This window comes from Phalacrocorax aristotelis, chromosome 8 (assembly GCF_949628215.1).
Source record: "Phalacrocorax aristotelis chromosome 8, bGulAri2.1, whole genome shotgun sequence".
Classification (NCBI taxonomy): domain Eukaryota; kingdom Metazoa; phylum Chordata; class Aves; order Suliformes; family Phalacrocoracidae; genus Phalacrocorax; species Phalacrocorax aristotelis.
This window is the reverse complement of record NC_134283.1, coordinates 40,398,722-40,418,802: the sequence shown is the minus strand read 5'-3', so window position 1 is coordinate 40,418,802 and position 20,081 is coordinate 40,398,722. Positions and strand designations below refer to the sequence as shown.

The 20,081-nt window shown below is 42.2% G+C and overlaps 1 protein-coding gene across 2 annotated transcripts in view; it reads right to left on the bottom strand.

Moving 5' to 3' along the window:
* The window catches only part of ADAMTS2 (ADAM metallopeptidase with thrombospondin type 1 motif 2), a 185,730-nt gene that overhangs the window by 113,166 nt on the left and 52,483 nt on the right, over nt 1–20,081 (bottom strand). For both annotated transcript variants that reach the window (XM_075102790.1, XM_075102788.1), the window contains one exon: nt 1,898–2,057. In XM_075102790.1, coding sequence (XP_074958891.1) covers nt 1,898–2,057 — 160 coding nt within the window. The remainder of the gene's footprint in view (nt 1–1,897; nt 2,058–20,081) is intronic.

Genomic DNA, 20,081 nt, shown 5'->3' with positions numbered 1-20,081 from the left:
GTTTAAATTTTGAAATATGAAAACTCACAACTGTTCCTACCTGTCACTGACACCTGCTGTTCCAGACATGGTCAGTGCTACATCTCAGCCTGGCGTGCACGAGTTCGGTCTCACTTTTGCTTTTTAATCCCACAGTGCTGGCTGATGGCTACTATTACTTTGTGCCTTTGTACCAGAGCCCACAAACTTCAGTCCTTACGTGAGTGCACAGCGCAGGTGAGGTGACAGACGCAGAAGTCTGGCAGCATCACACACCGCATGTAGCTTTGCTGCCAGTCGTGGCGGGCAGCCCATGAGCAGCCCCGCCATCAGCTCCACAAGAAGCCATGCAGCACGGCACTGTGTTTCAGAGAGGTGTTTTCAGATACTGCTGTCAGAGCCTTCCTCTAGCAGGTACCACATGCCAATAACTGGAGCTGATCTACAATTAACACTTTTCTGTGTACCAGACTCCTACTCCTGAGGAATATTTACCATCCAAAAACAAAAATACTGCCATAAGGTGTGAATAAAATCAAGCCTCTTTTGTTTAAGAGGAAACACAGTAACTGGCTGTTATTTTCCAACACTGCAATGATTTTGTAAACACCTACTAACAGAGCAACTTCAAACCCATATTTCTGGGATTGCGGCACTCAGAATCCTGTGTCCACCAGCTCTGCTCCAGAACGATGTGAAGGCAATGAGAAGAGCCCAACACCGCACTCCATTGGTCACAAAAATCATGGGTCATTTTGTTGGCCAAAGTGGAAAAAAAAAAGTTAGTCGAATGCTGTTGCTTCCTTGCTTTTTTCTCCCTGTTTCAACTTGAACATTGAGACGTCTGTATTGTTCACTTGGCCCTAATTTCAGTGCCTCATCTCTGTGACTATCTGTTCCTTCAGGTGGTTTCTGGGGATTACTATATGCAACAGTAGAGTATAGAGAAGAATTTTTACAACAAGTACCATACTCTCTGTCTTTTGAAAATTATTAAGGTAGCACAGTAGAGGGATGGGGATCACCGGGAAGATTTCTACAAAGGACAATCTAACACACTGCATTATACTTGAAAATGTATTATACTGAAATAAGATAATATTAGGGTTTGAGTGGCAAATAACTCTGCAGTTTGGTACACACATTTGGAACAAAAATGTAGTGATTTTGTTGTTTCCACTCAAATGACCCAGTTAATCTCAGTGTTAACATCAGCTGTCAAAACATCCACTTACTGGATTTGCAACCCTTATTTGTTCCAGAAAAAAAAGGTGCAACATCTGAACAGTTACCAGAGAAACAGAAAATACTACATAGAACGGATGTTTATGTTTAGCTCCTGTTGTTCCATCACTGTCTGACACATACTTAGTATGTTAAATTCCACACTTGGAAACTCATAAATAAATCAAGAAAGTTTGTGTTCATATCTGAAGATACCATTATTTCCCTGCTGGGATTAAATCCAGCCCAGCGAAGACAATGTCAATGAGCAGCCCGTGTACCACGTCAGCCTTGGTGTCCTTGCTGCAGCCTTCCAACACAGCCTTTGCAAAGCCAGCACTGCCACCTTTCCCCAGCACACAGAGGCACCTCTGCACAGCTGCTCCATCCAGCATCCCCTTCCTCTCCTCGGACCCAGGGACTCCATGTGACACACTTTATGCTGGCTATCTCCAGAGCCAAGGAAACTCTTTACAGCATACACAGTTCAACCACCCTGGAGGTGGTTTTGGCTGCTGCAATGCTTGCTTACCTCAGGTAAAGCATTTGACTCCTTCCCTATCTTTTCATCCACAGAGGGAGAAGAACATATTTCCATTTTTAAGGATAAAAGAGCCAGAGGTAACAGATCACATCGGTTACATGCCTTCAGCTACACTTTATACATCAGCTGGCATTAACATCTCTGCCTTACCTTTATACAGGGTATCCGTGTTCTCAATAGGAAGCTGCTTCTTGGCAGCTGCTCTGCGATAAACCACATGCGTTCTGCCTTCTCCCTCCTCCTCCTGCTGGGCCCCCTTCTCCAGAGGTTCAATGAAGAACTCGTCCTTGTCTGTGCGAATCATGCCAGCCTGCAGCGACAGAGCAGAGATCGAACATTTTGCATTACTACACATACAGCAGACATTGTGAGTAAACAGTTGCAATATGCTTAAGCACACCTTAGTGCTCTCTAGAGAACAATTAGGATGCAGAGAAGAAGCCAGGTGAATTCTTTATTAAAGCAAAACAAAGCATCATTTCCCCAACTGACAAGAAAGGACAAAAGCTACAACCCTGAACCAAAAGGACTTCCCAAACCACGAGTGAAGTACAGGCCTAAGAATCTATCTAGGAAATACAGCCCCCATTACAAACCAGCTACAATGAAAGTTACTATGGCCTTAGCTATCTGTCAGGCCCAGGCCACTCCAGTGTTTACTATCTCTGCTAAATAAAGGATCAGTTCAGTGCCATAAACTGGACCTGATATGCAGTTCAACAGTCAAAAAACCTAGAGTCAGGCTTTCTGTTCAGAAGCAAGATGGAAAAGTACTACATCTTACATGCAGTCAACTAAGCTGAACAAAGGATTCAGCTGACAAAATACTCCTTCAAGAATTAGCCACAACTCATTTAAAAAAGGCGTCACTAGTGCATTGCTAATAAAAACTTATTCAGACTGGATCACATACCCCGGTAGGAAAAAAGAGATATTTGCACTTCTACAGAGCACCTCAAAGGAACATCAACCAAACGATTCCCACCATTTTCAGGGGAAGCCCTCATAAAGACTGAAAACTTTAAAAAGTCTTGTCATCATCTTCATGCAGCTGAAACAACTTGGGCGCCTGGATCGCCTGCATTTGTCTCCTTTTGCAGCCCTACTGCAGAACATCACAGCAGCCAGTAGCTGGCTTGCAGAGCTGGCTGGCTTGACTCAATTTTTCTGCATATGTTTGCACATCTGTGTTTGAGAACTTAAACTAACGAACTCTTAGCTTGTAAACAGAAAGTCTTACTATTAACGTGAGAGAAATCGTTTAGATTATTATTGAAAGAAGCCCCAGATCCAACCTTCAGAAGCTCCTTCATCACACTCTTTCCCACTCTGGCCACTGATGATCCTGGAGTCACTGGACTTTTGAACTGGGCACAAGAGAACATCTTGACACTGTGACATGCTTCATCTTGCTGTCTGAGCTTCTGGCAGCCTAGAACCCTCTGCTGGGTGAAGCCCTACCTCAGCTTCCAGGAGAAGCAGTTTGGCTCCTTTGAACCCCATATCCTCACTTGAAAGAAGTATCATCTAAACACTCTTATCATATCCCAGCACTAAAGTTCTCATACAACACATATTTTTCTTCTACATGCAGCAAACTATATTCCTACTGCTATAAATACAGTATGTTCTTTGGTTCCCTCCTTGGAAAAATGTCAGGTTCATTTGTCATGTCTTAACTTACATTAGGCAAGATTTCCAGCCCCAGATTTCATATATATAATGTATACAAAAACAGATTGAAGGGGAAGGATTAAAGAAGCAAAATTATATCGAAGCAATTTAAACTGATGCCATCCTGCCTGTATAGCGGAAACTGAATTTGAAATCCTGTCCTGCTTCTTCTTATCTAATTTAGATTCTACATCAGACACAAAAAAGGTGAGACAGGCTCAGCAGCTCAAGGAAGCTAAGACAACCAAGAAAATAAGTGCTGAACCAGAGTGACAGCAACTGATCTTTTGCTGTAAAGAGGAATACCTGAAAAAATCAGAAATTATGTTATTCCCCTTTTAATGTATATTTTAATTGTATACACACACACACTTCTTCTGGATCTTAATATTATATCCAGTATTTTTAAAGTCTTTTTGTGAGAAATGCACAACTAGAGATAAAGAAGGAACATGCATTTGCATGCTCAAGGGCACAGAGTATGATGCACATGCCATACATACGCCCACGAGAAATACACAGAGAGCTTGACCGTCATGTCAAAAAAAATGTTATTTTGCTTTTTGCAAGTAAGGTACATGGTTGCGCACATGTTCATATGTATTTCCAGATTTATTAACCTACTATTAACTAAGCGGCTAATGCCAGATCTTAGTTTAAAATGCAGACCATACTTCAGGATCCTGAGGGGAACACTGCTGCACTCTGTATGCAGCAGGGGGTACTGATGAGAGTTTGGAGGAATTTAGATCTGAGAAAATTAACAGATAGGCAACTACGATCAGTAGTTGAACTGATTAGACAGAAGAACAACTTTTATAGGTGAACTTCAGCTTCCAGGGGGTGGTGGCCTTTTGGAAAAGAAAATATCTCGTCAGAGTGAAGATTCCCCCCGAGAAGATGAAGGCGACACCCTAGGACAGACTGTAAGGCTAAACAAAAGAGATATTTGAATGCTGGTTCCCAAGACATAAAACCAGTGGTCAAACACTGGCATTTCCTGCAGATCATTGTGCCTGACAGTGGCCCTTTTGCATGCAGGGGGATTCATGTGGCACTGAATACTGCCAGAGAGTAGGCCATCCATCAGGTGCTCTTATTTCACACTCTGCTTCTTGGATAGACGTAGACACCACGCTGTACATCCCCATGGCAGTATCCTCCCTAATTCTGTTGGAGTGTAGAAAGGAAGGAATTCAACCTTCAAGCACAGCTGAATATGTCTTTTTTACTCTTGGACTAAAATAACTTTGTCTCTTACATGGGAATTTCTCTTTTACTTTAGTCTTGAGAAACATATAAATTATTTTTGGTCAGAATTATTAGGAAAGAGTTAGTGTGTGTTTGAATTGCAAAAGAATTACATATTTTTATATATTGTATATCCTACACAGTCTTTGATTTAACCAACATATTCTCGTAAAATAAAATAAGAAAAAAAATGGCTGCTTAAGAGTTTAAGAAGAAAATTCATCTGGACTGCAAGGCAGAGTTCCTACAGCAATCCACAGTTCAAGCCATCTGCCTAATAATATACCCACAGTTATAAATGATTCATTAAGAAATATGTGGGGCTCCTGAATGTCTCCACCACACATTTCCTTGCTTCTTTGAGTAAGATATTTAACCTCTTTACTTCCATTTCTCCACCTCTGAACCAGCATAACAACAGTCTTGCAGGATAATTACAAGGCTGATTTGTTATTTTTTTGCCAAGTGCTTTGAACATGAAAAGCTCAAGATGGATATCCTAATGCATTTTTTCTGATACTACCCAGAACACCCTCAAAAAGCCACCATGAAAGGGAGATTGCTTTTAGTCATCAACTCAACACCAGTGTCATGCACAGCCAAGCAAGCAACATAAAGGCATCGCTCCAGCAGCACGGGAGCACGGGTGGGTTTGCTCATGCCCTTTACCCATCAGTCCTGTTCTTACCCATGGATGCCATCACCCTCGTGCCAGCCTGTCATGCCAGGACAACTGTCAGATGACCACCAAGTGATAACAGAGAGCATTAAAGCTGCTGCAATTTCCTGGAAAATGACTAAAACAGAAATGCCGTATTGTTTGAGCATATCTATGCCTTCGACACATGTTAGACTAGAAGGACTCCAGAAAATTCTCCAGCCATCATCTGGACATGATGAGCCTTTCAACTATCAGTTTCACCAAGTTCTGAACAGAAGAACAGTAGTTGCTTTCATGAACTAAGAGCTTAAAAGTAACTGCTTCCAACAGTGCTTTTCTACCCTATGCTGCTCGTCATCCACCCCAGGACTGCTGCACTTCCAGGAATTACAGATTAGCAGTGCCTCCCCAGCACTAACACCCTGCAGCCACACACGTGCCGTGTAATTCAGAACTAGCTGTGGGATTGAGCATCTCTGTGGAAAGGATTTCCAATTCTGAAAAACCACTGAGCTGACTGTTCCCTTTTCCCTTCCTCTTCTGGGACTTTTTACTTGAAATGAAAGTGAATATGGGAATATTGCTAAATAACTGTGTCCTGTGACTAATAAAAATATAAATTAATTGAAAAAGTGTTTGCCTTTGGAATGCACCGAACTGTAGCAAAGAGCTTATAATATCCCACTATTTCCCAAAGCTGGACATCCCCAGGCCTTCCTTCCAAGGGTTTTTAGATCCCAGCTGCAAATTACTCAAGTCAAGCACTGCTTAGCACTCATTAATATGCATTAAAGACTACAGCAGAAGACACTTAATCAAAAGGAAACTGCAGTTCAGAGAATCAAAACCTCTGCTAGGTTAGTAAGGTGGTTATTTAGAAGTGAAAACCACACAGGAAAAAATTTACAAGGAAAGCAGAGAGTGACTGTCCTGTCTAATTAAGACAAGAAAATCATTGATAAGCCACAAGTGAGTCCATTGCAATACACGGGGCTGGGGTTTAGAGCTCCACTAATCTCTTTTGGGGGTAACAGGGCTCCTGCACATCCCTGAAGACCTGCTTCCAAGGCTTTCAAGGACCACAGGATCTACAGATACTGGCAATGGCAGTGGCCACATGGACCCTTCCCTACCACTTGAGCTTTACAAGGCAAGTCCACTGGTGCTGTCAGGTCATCATCTCCACCAGGGGCTTTCTGCCCAAGGTAATTACACTAGTCCCATCCACCACGACGGAGGCCGCCTCTCCCGCCCAGGAGACCTGCCAACAGTTTGCCACTGTACCATGGAGCTCAGCTGAAAAGCCGGTCTCTTCTCCAGTTTCTTCAACATCCTCAACCCCTCTTGCATCTCTAAAGACATTCTTTAAGTCTAATTTGACAGCAAAACTGCCTGCCATATTTAGATCTACAGCAAACTCCAGGTTTTAGAGCGCTAGCTCCTGTGGATAATTAAATGTCTCGCTGGCTCTGCACTTGGTGAGCGACTTAATTGTCTCCTCATTCCCATTCCCATCACAGCTCCCTGTTCTAGGCTGTAATGAAGTAACCCATCTAGCTGCTGCTTCAGGACTCCAGAGCCTCAGCCCATCCTGTAATCGCAAGTTTAATTAATGTTCATTTTCTTCCTCATTACTACAGCTTTACAAAGTTTTTCATTGCCGTATAAAGGCAGATTTACTTCCCAATCTCCAAGCACGATACAGATAGGAAGCTAAAATTAAAAGTGAACAAACCTGAAATTAATATAAAAAAAATAAAAATCCAAGTGCCTGCTTAGTTAATTAAATCAGTAACCTACAAAACCAGAGGATTTCAGAAACTCTTAGAAACAATATTTCTGTAAACAGAGAGCACACTATTTTTTTGAGTACTTAATTCTGAAAGAGGTAACCAGCCACATGACATGCCTGTACATGAACAAATCCTAAATACAGTCCTGAATTTCAGGTGATTTTCTTGAGACCAAGGGAGGTTCAAACTACCTGATATTTAACGTCAGTGCCTGGGTTAGGAGCCTGCACTCCCTGCGATGCCAATGAAGCCTCCAGAGGGGAATTTGCAATATGGGATCCTCCCAACAATCAATTCACAGAGAAGCAGAGAGGGGAGATTTGCATTTCACTGTATAGTTGCCAAAAAATACCCTGTAGAGGACTTGAAAGTGAAAATATCTATATTTGCAGGACAGCATATTGGACAAGGTCTTACTCTATTTTTATATCAGTGTGACTGTACCCTAAATACACAACTGCTATATGTTTGACCAAAACTGGCACTAGTATAGCAGAGAGTTTAAAAGCAAATTCCATGTTATTTTTATTTATGACCCTTCTCTAGGTCAGAGACCACAGGAATATGCTTTTTTCCAAACAGCAATAGATGTGTCCTCCCAACACTGAAGTAAAGTACAGAAATATTATTAGTCAAATTACATTAGAATGGACTTGATGCACCAGGAGCTCCGATGGCTGGAGCAAGATCACCCAGGAAGTCTGCAGCAGAACTAAGGACATAACACCGACCTTCCAAGCTCACCACTGCCCACACAGGATCTCTCAACACTTTACGATCTGCACTATATTCATTCCCAATCATACAGTACACTGATTCAGGAACAGACGCACTTGGTGATTTATTTCCATTTCACTTCATTCATATAGATAACAATGCCAAAAAAAGCTTCTTATGTCACATTTGCATTTGATTCTTTGAGAACGTGCCTCAAACTACCAAAGTATTTCAGAGGAAGAATTGTGCAGTGCTGCAAATTCATCTCTCTTCACAGTGAACAGAGGAACTGAAGGAATTGTAGCAAACATTTGGAACATGTTGCCACATATTGTGCTGTGTGCTGCTGCTGTCCTAAAGCTACACTGATTTATTCAGTCCCAGGCTGGATGAAGAAGGGAAGAAAAAGAAAGTTTTTAACTAAGCATACATATTTTTATTACTGTTAGTCTAAAGAAGTATTTTCCAGCTTTTTTTTCAACTCAGTTTTCAATTAAGTTGCTTTATTTTCACACATCCTCAAAAAATTAAGGGGGGAAATAATTATGTATACACATAGGAATTACATAGACTGACAGAGAGGCAGAGCCTGCTGGGTAACCCTGTGAAAGCTGCATGTTACTTAGGGCCCCTATTTATCCTCTGCAGAATGGGGATACGGTCACATTTTTAATGCACTTTGAGATCTATTAATGAAAAGCACCACACAAGAGCTACTCGCACTAAGAGTGCTTTCATGATAGGCTGCTTTTGTACAGTCCCTGTAGCTCAAGGGACGATGGGTATCCAACCATTCATGCATCTATGCGCTTCCACTGCTACCAAAAATAAAGTTTTGTCCCTGGAGCCCAGCTTAGTCACTACACAATTGCAGGTGTGATTAATAATAGTGGGACAAATCTGCAGCCAATATAACCTGAAGTTAAGAGAACTGCATTAGTTTATAGCAGATGGGAATCTGGACCCAGATCTTGCATTTGTATGGTATAACTCGTTTCAGAAGCTCAAAAGGGGGTTTTGTGGTTTTTAAGAGACACAATTGTGAGACAGACTGTGTCTCATTCTCACTGAACCATCAAGAAAACAGACACAAAGTGATTTCACAAAGCAATGCCAGCAGATTTCAAGACAAGCATCCTGGCCACAGTTCCTGGCTTTTACTAGTGGACAACATTAAAAACATTGCTTCCAACTTCTCTGCCATTACAAGAAAATTACCAAATTCTCACCTCTGTCACTCTGCCTGTGAGGGCCAGCAGCAGTGCAGGAGACCAGGGCCATGACCCTGAGCACCACTTCTCATCAGTGAATCTCCTGTCTCTGTCCCCCACAACCTGTCCCATACTGGCAGCCACTCACCTCTGAATCCTGGTAGATCACAAGAAGTAATCCTCATTTTCAAAAGGTTTAGGTAACACACAAAAACCTGGCTTTCTGCAAAATGAGTATCTGCAGCAAATATGGAGTACAGCCTACAAAAGTATAATGGGGACTTTGGAGCAGGCAAATTCAGAGCAGACTCCCCTGCAGCTGCTATACAGTGAAACATCATCGCACCTTTGCCAGGTTGGCTTCCACCCTTCAGATGCCTCCACCACCAACAGCAGTAACCTCGCTTCCAAAGAGCTTAGCTGCAAGAGCTATTACAACTCTGTAGCTTTTTAAACAGAGACAAGCAGTTCTTTTACCTAAAATAATGCTTAAGCAAGAACATTTTGGAAAGTTTCTAAGCTTAGTGTCCACAGGTATGCATAATTCCAAGTAGGAAAGAGGTGAGTTATTAAATAGCTGTTAAGAATGAAAATGATAAATGTGGCAGATCTTGCAGACTCAGGGGATTGTAAACTTGATTGCTGTTGTTGCAAGCAGGGAATAATAATTGCAGTTGTCTGCAACAGTGTTTCTCAATTTTAATCTTTCAGGGAGGAAAAGCATGAATATCAAGTCTGTGAATTTGCTGAAAGCAAGGTCCAAAAGGATTAACTTTTCCAGTTTTAACACAAGGAACCATTTGAAATAAAGCATTTCTGAGGTCACTTTGACAAAATGCATAGCTGAGTCCTACCCTCAGCAATAAAAACGAATGGACATTCTGTAAGAAAACAAAACCAGCCAGACTGGAAAGCTCTTCAGCTCAAACTCTCACAAAATGGGATGGTTGCTACACAAGTTTCTTTTCAAAAATATTATTTGCTTAAGGCACAAATCACCACCCACTGAAGTCAACGGGTGTCACATTCATAAATCTCAAAGCCAGGATTCATAAATGAATTCATAAATATTAAAGCAGTTTAGTCTGACCTATATGAGACAGGCCAAAGACTTTCACCAAAGCATTGCTGCAGCCTCCCAAAAACAGTCTTCATCCTGAATTCAGCAGGGCTGGATCAGCTCCATTAACATGTAGGAAATGGAGTCTAGGTCTTTGCTATGGTAAACAACATAAAAGGATCCAGACCACACACTGGAGAAAAAGGTTTACTGTATAAAAAAAGTTTAATATATTAAATTCATCTGAGTTGAAACTTAGCATTTAAAGTAATTTAAAATTATGTTATAGAAATCCTGGATCTTCCCTTTAGAAGATGTCACTGCAGCAACATTTCATATTCCAGAGGAGTGCGTGACCTGCAGAGAGCAAGCTGCAGGGCAGCATGAGCCAGCTCTGGCCTGGGACTTCCCATCTCCTCCTCCTCTGCTGTGCTCTACCACCCTTTCTTGCACGGCAGCCCCAGTGCCCACACAACCACACAGTCAGCAGGTTCGGGAAGCTTACCCCAAGATCACCATCCTAGAAAGACATGCACCTTGGCAGAACCAGGTCTCCCTGATCCGCAGCTTCTGACATTAGCTACTCCAGTGAACACAAGATCCCCAGCACGTAAAAATTCCCACCTGGGAGAATGAATCTCACACCCACTTCACACCATTCCATGCAACAGCTCAAAACCCAAATGTGGCGACAGGTCCAGGGGTGACCAATGCAGTTACTCATAGCTTGGAAATCAGGCAGGGTCCTTCTCTGCTAAATGCGACTTTTACTTAAACTGGATGCCCATAAGGGTGAGGAGAAAAAGGAGCACCAGAAGTTTGCTACAGCTGGGACTTGTTTTCCTTGCCACATCCTATAGACAGGCTTATTTTAACCTTCCTTCTCTTACCCTGTATTGGAGAAATGAACCTGGAAAGGGTTCCAAAGTTATCCAAATTAGAGCACGAAAAACTAATGAGAGATGAGCTTTCAATTTTATACTGCACTCAGTTGTAGGCTCACAGTACAAGATGTCAACAAAGTGCAATATTCAGTACAGAAACTAAAATAATTAATCCCCGGAGGAATGGGCTTATTAAGAAGGATTAAATCAAAGAATTAATGTGCACTATTTCTCTATATGACAAAGAGGAAGGGAGGCATATGATAACTCTCCAAGATTTGAAAGCATAGAGAGAATAAGAATTGCTGATGAGAAAAGCTTAGACATACTAGGAAACAAACAAAAAAAGAAACTCTGATAGAAATTTTAGCCTGAGATGTTGTAGGCAGTCTTACACAGCTTAAAAAAATTACCTCAAAAGCTTGTCCTTAAAAATCTTTACATTAACATTCCTTATTCTTTACATTGCACTAGTACCTCCAGTTCAAGGAACAAGGTTGAGGCATTGCACAGTAACAAATACATTTTGGCAGACTTCTGCAGAGGAAGCATCAGCAGAGCCCAAACCAGGCTCAGGGAACTCAGCAGTAGCTGGTGACCTATATCCTTGGAATAGAAAAATCAAACATGAGCTAGGCCTCTTCTGCGAGCCCCTTGCTTGAGCGAAGGGAGCCCAGCCTGTCCCTAGGCTCTGCTTCATCCTGACAGAGCCAGCAAGACAAAGGAGAGTGTCAGGGCAGTGGGAGCTTGGCTGGAGCTGGAAGTAAGCTGGAGGCTCTCCATCCCCAACTTCACAGGCCAGCCATAAATATAGAAGCCAGACAGACCACCCAGGGACACGTGAAGCAACCACCTCCCTGCTACAAGTGAAATAAAGTGCACTCTCCTATAAATGAATACCGTTCCCTAAGGGCAATATCTATGCTTCCATATGGCAGTCTGACTGCTACAGTAAACGTGGTGGATCTCACAGCGCATCTAGAGTGTCTCTTAGGAAGCACTGGGGAGGAGTTGGTGCTCGTGGTCATTGTGGGCATGAGGACAGAAGTTCCGGATGTCATGTTGCAAGTTGAAACCAGGAGTTTCATCATGGAATTGTCTTTCTGTTCCCAGTTTGATGAAAGGTCAAGTCAGAGTTACAGTGTGTGGCTGACGAAATGAGCTGTGGATGCAGTGGATATGGAAACAAGAGTTTGGATTCACCAGGCATTGGGAAAAAATCTGGAATGGATAAAGTCTGTATAGGAGAGATCAGTTTCTCCCACATCATCACTGTATTGTGTACTGGAAAGGCTGTAAAGAGTACTTTAAATAAAAGGAGAGAAGGGTACAGAAGGGCAAGTTTGATGTGCACTGATAAGAGCATATCAGACATTTGGTGAAAAGAAGACACTAACAGCAGGATAGGAAGCACACGGGAACACGCTGGCCTGCCAGGGGAGAAAAATCCTAATATTAACTCAGATTAACCATTTAATCATGCCAAAGAAGAATCCAGAATCCCTCTAGATTAAATTTCTAGGTGAGTATAGGAAAAGAACAGCATAGGACAATACTATCAACTGCCTGACCAGGACAGCAACAGCAACTGAGCTATACAGAGGGAGAACAGAAGCACTACAAAGACAGGAAGCACATAGTAATAATGGGAGATGTCTACAACCCCAATGGAGACTGGGCAAATATCATACTGGGGAGTGGTGCTGAGGGTGGATTCTTAGGTGTAATTAACAATTGCTTTATGAAGCTCTTGAGACCAAGTTCTGCAAAGGGGGTGCAGCCTTCAACTATGTGAGTAGTGCGGTTGAACTGTTGCTGTTGAAGAATACTCAGCAGCGCTGACCACAATGTTCTTGTGTTTGATGTCCTGGTGAGAGCAACAAAACCTGTAGTATTTCTGCTGCAGTGTTCACTTCCAGAAAGGATGACTACCTAAGAATAAGAAACTCATTAAAGATTAATTAAATGGGTACCTAAAAGAGAACCTCATTGCAAGTAGCACTGAACTGTTTCAAGACAGTGTATTGAAGGCCCCAAGCAAGAGTATACCATCCACCAAGCAAATTCAGAAAGAGCAAATGACAGTCAGCAGTGCTAAACAGCAAGGCAAGGGAGGGATATGGGAAGCATACAGGCATCCTTCCAAATCCAAATTACAAAAATTGAAAGGGTCATAAACTGGCAGATTAAAAGTAAAATCACAATAAGGCAAGGCAAAAGACAGTCTGAGGACTAACTTCCAAAAAGCATAAAAACTAATCATAAAACCTTTCTGAAATACATCAGGAGCTGAAAACTCATCAGGGTATCTGTAAAGCCAACAGATTATCCAAGTTTAAAGGAGCACTCAGAGACAGTACCGTAACAGCAAAATTAAATGAGGTTCTTCAAAACATGCTCACCTTGGAGAACCTGGAGGAGGTCCCTATGTAGGACTTCTCCCCATCTAAGGGTGAACTGAAGGATCTGCCTCAAACTGAAAAATTAGAAGAGGAGGTTATAGAATAAAATCTACTATAAAAAGGTTACAGGACTTCATCCTGAAAAAACTAAGAAATGAAACAGTCTAGCTACTGTGTGTGCCACGGTTTGCTCAAAACTGCTTCAGAACCAGAGGACTGAGTGCAAATAAAAATGTAAAGCCAGGTTCTAAGAAGAGCTCCTAAAGAGAACTTGAGTATAAACACCAATAAGCCTGACAGACAATGGGGGTATGGCTTCATGCAATGCACATTTCAGTTTAGGAAGCCCTTACCATAGGAAGTGTCTACTAAGAAAACAAAAGGCTACTAGTGCTAAGACACCAAAGACAATCACTCACTACTGGCCAGTTCTGAAGACAAGATAGGGACTTGCATAGACATCTGGTCCAACACAGTACGTCTCATGCGATTTTGTCGTTCCCTCATCTTGATCACCTCTTGTTTTTTATGGTATTTGCTGCTTGTGCTTTTCCTGACATTTTTCTCCTCCACTCCCTCAAAGGCTGCTGCTACCAATAAAACAATTTAATATTGTCTGAATTGAAGAACAAGAATCTTCCCTCTGCCTGTTCCTTAGACTATGGCTCCAGTAACCATAAACTTTTCACCGAACTCCAAAGCAGCAAAAAAAGAACTTAGGATACTTACATGCACACACAAAACTCTAAAGGATACAACCACAGTTAGATAATAACTGTAGAAACATGAAAAATTAGCAAGTGTTGAAGTAAAGAGTAGACTGTTAATAACATTTTATTTTGGAAAACAAAAAGCATTTCTATTCAGGCAAAAATTAAAAGTGCCTTGTTTCTCAAAAAATCAGAAATGAAGCTCCAACCTTTTTGCAGCAAAAGACAGAAGTTGGACACAACATACACTGAGTCAAATGGAGCCTATAAAGGATGCACTCCCTGAAAATAAGAGAGTATGGACAATATATGCAAAGAAAGAAGCATAAATCAGCCTGTAAATCATCCAGAACTACTAGAAATCAAACTACATACCATATGTCAGTGGGCTCGTATATTCACACCAGTAGAGCTGGGTTAGGGCCACCACACATTCCGGTAAGTTTACAAGTGGCACGTGTTTATTTGGACAATACTATTACCACAAAAGATATTAAGGAAATTCTTCAAGAGGCAGTTTCCATACTTTACATGTCTTCTATAAAATGATGTGGCTTTCTTATTTAAAGTTGCCTGTAAATCTCATGAGATTGCTTTATAATTAAAGAGACATTTTTAATTTAGACTCCTACACAGAGAGAAAAAAACATTTGTAGCTCTTGAGCCAACAACAATGCTTACAAACTTCTCAAAGTCAATTGTCCAAATATAGTTACAAGAAGCACAAGCCAGGAATCTGGATCAGACAAAATATTACAGCAAGAAAGCCAGTTACCTCCCCCTAGAAATGCAAAAAATGTTAGTTTCCAAAAGAAATAATAATACAGATAATCTGTACCAGCACCACCACCCAAACCAATGTCAGTTATTGCAATCATCTAAGCCCCGCCTAGAGGAGGAACAAATATCCAGCACAGGGCAAACACAGCTGCTCTGTGTTTCCTGAGGGCGTCCAGAAAGCTGATGAGGCTACCCATGGGCGACATGGGGGCACCTTGGGACTGATAGTGAAATATCCCTCATCCAGAAAACAGAGGTTCCAATCAACTCCTGTGCATCCCAGACCACACAGTTGAACATATGGTGGTGAGATGTGGCCCTATGACCAATGGGCCACTGAGCTTCATAATGAACTTCCAACATTTCTGAAAAATTATAGAGGAGATCAACAAAACCATCACTTTTCCACTTTAAATTCACTGCTAACTACACAATTCAGGTTAGAGATAGCACTATCAGGAGCCAAAGTGACACAATTCAGGAAGATCAGGGAATGAACACGCAAGAAACTGTCAAATGGAAGCCAACACTGACAAAAAGCTGAAATGTTTTGGCAGGAGTGTTTAACCAACCTACACGTCTTTAAAAGACCTAAATTAGCTACTTCCAACTCAGGTGAGGGATGGATGACTATTGCAACAAGTTCAATGAAGATTTCCTCTCACACGACTGTCAAAGTCAACCAGCACAAAAAAGAAAAAAATGTTTAAATATGGGATAAAAAAAGACAAGACAGATGGCATTATTATTCTGCTACACAAGTCAGTGGCATAGCTGCATTGAGAACACTGGATTCAGGATGCCTGCAAATACAACCAAATCGAAATGTTTCCAAGGAAGCTGAACGGGAATGACCAAGACCTCAAACCCACTCTCATTTCAGCAGGGAGACTGAGGACATTAAATATTTGTTCTAATATGAATGAGAAAGAGGGAAACAGATAACGGTGCAATATAGAATATCTGAAAGTCACCATATTCATTTCACAATGAAGAGTAAGGGAGTATCGATTAAATTAAAACACTGTTTCCCCTGCCTCTCTGCCTAAACTGCATCACAGAGTAACTCAATGGTTTTCATTCTCCAGCTGACATCTCACAGCAAATTAAAGACCTTTAATGCAAACAGTGAGGAGCCTCAGAAGCTCCAGGGTGCCCCAGAAAGAACAGAAGCAGGTCTGGACTTCTTGGTCTTGGACTCATGCCAGACCAAAAGACTTTATCAAATGAAAATGCCCAGAGGATCCTAAAGAGAAAAATCTCTTTTAGTTTATTTGTTTAACTAGTGGTATTACTTCATATTTACGGGTTGAGTTTGTACTGGTAGGTTTTTTTGTTTTTACAACTCTATGTTCCAGCTGACCCTGGTTTCACAGTACTTACACCTACTGTGACAGTTTTACAACCTGTTGTAGCTGCCCCACGCAACACAGCCCAAGCCGAGCTGTTCTTTTGGTAACACTGGCAGGTTTCATAGCTCTCCTTCAACAGGTTTCAAATTCTATTTAGGTACCTCATCTCTATGGTAACTGCCAACCCTACAGAGCCTCACAGCACTGTGCTGGAGGAAAGCAAGCCCCCAGCCCTCACTGGGGGAACGGGATGTGGGAAAACTGGATGACTTGCCCAAGGACATGCAGGAGCTCTGTGGCAGAGATGGGAAACCAGACATCCTGAAGGCCAAGTCCAGCGGATGATCCACAAGATACCCTTTCCTCTACTACCAGCAAAACCTCACGCTCCAAGCAGCTCTCAGCATCAGAGTCAGTTCTGACTATACCATGGCTCTCAGTTTATAAAGCAGGAGACTTAAGGGATACGTCATTACATGCGCCATCCCTTCCCTGCTCTGCTGCAAAGAGCAGGTCAATGAATAACCCTCTCTTCCAGCTGCTTGCCACCAGTACAGCCACCAGCCTGGCCGGTCACTGCAGTGCAATGAGGAGCTTAACACAATTAGACTTTCATAGGATTCATCTGAACTCTGGGGAAGCAGGAATTTCACAAAGCTATAAAGGTTGTTTTAAAAAGTTTTCCAGATTTTATCATTTTTCACACAGTCTGCAATTCTCCTTCCTGGCTTTTGAAAAACGACACACAGCTGTGCTTTGGATCACAGCTGTGCCTTTTGGCAGCAGGCGGAGGAGGCCCAATGCTAGGCTGGGGTAGCCAGCGTCACCCCGAGCTGCTCAGCATTTCTCATCAGTGAGGAGGAACCAGTCCCCCACACCAGCAGGGCAGGGTGCGGCGTTGCAGGCTCCTGCTGTATCACAGCATTTCTATTAAATACCAATTTGGATCTGCTCTCCTGAGTAGAATCAATGTGAAAAAATGAACACACACATGAAAGGCAGTGGAGAAGGAAGATAGAGGAGAAAAATCTAATTATTTCCCCCCATTTTAAGGCAATTTTCTTTCCTGTATTTTCTACTTCAAGTTTTTGTTTTGTTATTTTTGTCTGTTCTGGTGTTATCCAGACTCCTACCAATTCTCAGCATCTTATTTTCACATCCATCTTTTCCCCAGATTCTGAACATATTTTCCGCCTTTTACCAAAAAGCTCACTGGGTTTCATGTAGTTGCAGAACAGATGGCACAACACTTAGATTTGCTTTAGTAAACGGACAAATGCGATTGCTTTGTTCTTCTCCCCTCGCGTCCATGCTCAGTGGCGATGCCTGCCTCTGCGGGCCAGGCGGCTGAGGACAGCGATGCAGTGATGCTGCAGCCAGCAGCCAGCAGCGGGGCAGGTCCAGGCGCTCGCCAAATCTCCCGGAGCCAAACCGGCACTCGGGCAGCACAGGTGGGCGCAGACACAGCATCTCCCAGTCAGCAGCACAAGAACCAAAGGCAAATGGCCACCTTCGCCTGAGGCCTACAGGAAACCTTGGGGAAGCATTAAAGTACAAGGGGAAGCAGGGAGAATGAGAAGCACAAAAGAACAAGATACATTGACTCTCCCAGAAAAGCCTGAGGACAAGTACTGTCATTTTTAGCTGTATTTCAACCTCTTAAGCAGCCTTCCATCAGTCAGAATTACAGTATGTGGAAGGAACCTGTTCCGTCTCGTGGCCAGAGGCCACTTATTCTCATGCCAGCGGACTGTGATCAGACCCAGCTTCTTGCACAGAGTATGGAGCAGTGAGAATTAACCTCTGGGCTGCCAAGTGCTCTCCTGTGGTGACAGGCACAGGCAGTAAGTCACCCCTGAAAGTTTTGGCTGGTGATGGGTGAAACAATTGGTCTCTCCTTCGAAAATCCAGGTATGGCTAGGTCACATCACGCCTATATTATACAGACGACCCTACTCATCCTTCGAGTGGTCTCTCATGTGCCCACAAAGCACAAACATATCGGGCCCACAGTGGTATCTCCAGGGGTGTCCCTCAGTCAGGTGCCCAGAAGAAATCTGGACCAAAGTGCCTCATGAAAGAGAGATGATGATGATGAGTTTGTATCCTCAGCTGATCATATCAGCAACCAGGCATACAACTGAAAAAGGTCTGGGCTATGAGAACATTTCAGGTTACCCCTGTTTGGTCTTCCTAACAAGGCTTAAAATTAAATGGCAGTCCTTCTAGCCCTCAGATGTGATGCTCAATTTCTTCTTTTTCCAGCCTACCAGCCTTTCCTCCTTCTCCACAAAATCACCAGCCTATTTCAGAGGGACCAAAGGGAAGTACTTCAGCCTACTTTGATTCATTAAAGAATTTTCAGATACCCATTTTTGGTCTCCATTTGGGCTAATACCCATTTAGAACTCATTTACCATGAGAAGGAGATGTCATTTTTCAACTCATGGGGATAATCTCAGAGGAGGAAGAAAGGAAGTGGAAGGAAGGTTAATTAGCCCCAAGGTTAGGGGAAAAAACATAGCATGTGAAGAGATGGATTATTAAAACACCTGTGTGCTCCCCCTGGTTTTACACTGGGCTTGTGATCCTCGACGTACTACATTTGGGATGTCTTCGCTTTATCAGCCAACATTAATACACACAAAATTTTAAACATACTAACACATCCTTGGTTATAAATGGATCAGTACATTCACAGGACCAAATTATTTTGTCATGAACCAACTTGTTCATCCACTCACTAACTCCTACATTCACAAGCGTGTTGTATTTGTACAACTAGTCACTACAGGTAACAACACTTAACCACAGCTCTGACAGAAACAATCTTTGGTTGCTACTTCCTACCTCAGGCACAGAGGAGGAAGAAAAGAGAGCAGAGTAGGGAAGATCAACATTTTTCTATCAATTTCTTTAAAGGTTTTCTTACAGAGTTTTCACTGAATTTTTACAGTTTATTGGAGGAAAAGAAAAAGTAATTTCAGTTCAATCTCACAGGAATTGAAAACTTTTTTTTTTAATTTGACTCTCTCCAAGTCCCTTTATGCACCACTCAAGAATAAGCAAAATTTTGCTTCTTTCCACATGTAGCAGAGATCTTTTAAAATTAGCATAATGCTTTAAAATTAATTGCATTTTCAGCTTTCTGCAGGCTGCAGGCAGCTACTGAAGCGAATCACACGATTATGCAAGCCACAACCAATATTTTGGTGCCAAATATACAGCTCAGCAGAGAGATGTATAAATACTGGCCAAACCTTGGAAAATAAGGGTTACAGAAGTAGATAACAGAACTCCCCTTTCAGCAGCTGTTTAAATTTCCTTCCTTTTTAACTTCCTTGGAAAGGAATCAATTAATAAACAAAAATTTCTTCAGCTTCTGCACCATCCTTTTTTATTGCTTCTGTCTCATGGGGGAAACTGAATCACACCTTAAAAATTTTCCTAATGTTTCCTTTCAGAAAGCAAAGTCACTTGCTACGGCCAGAGCTCTCGGTGCTCACCTCCTGTGCCTGAACAGTCATGGGGCTGTAAATGCAAAACCTCAAGAACTACAAAATTCAGGTAGCAGCAATTGCTCTTTGGGACTCTGCTCTTCTCCGAGACTTGCACATGACTCTGCAGCAATCAAGACGCTTGGTGCAAATGAAAGATGTGTGCAAACAGAGGGTTTTCCTATTTTGCAAGTGATTCACAGGGGAAAATTGCCAAAAGACCCATTTACTTTCAAATTCCTTTTTGCCCTCCACCAAGGTAAACTTGGGCACGTACATTTCTGTTCAGTACTTGTACAAATTTTACAGAGGGCTTAAATTAACATGCAGGGACTCTTAACT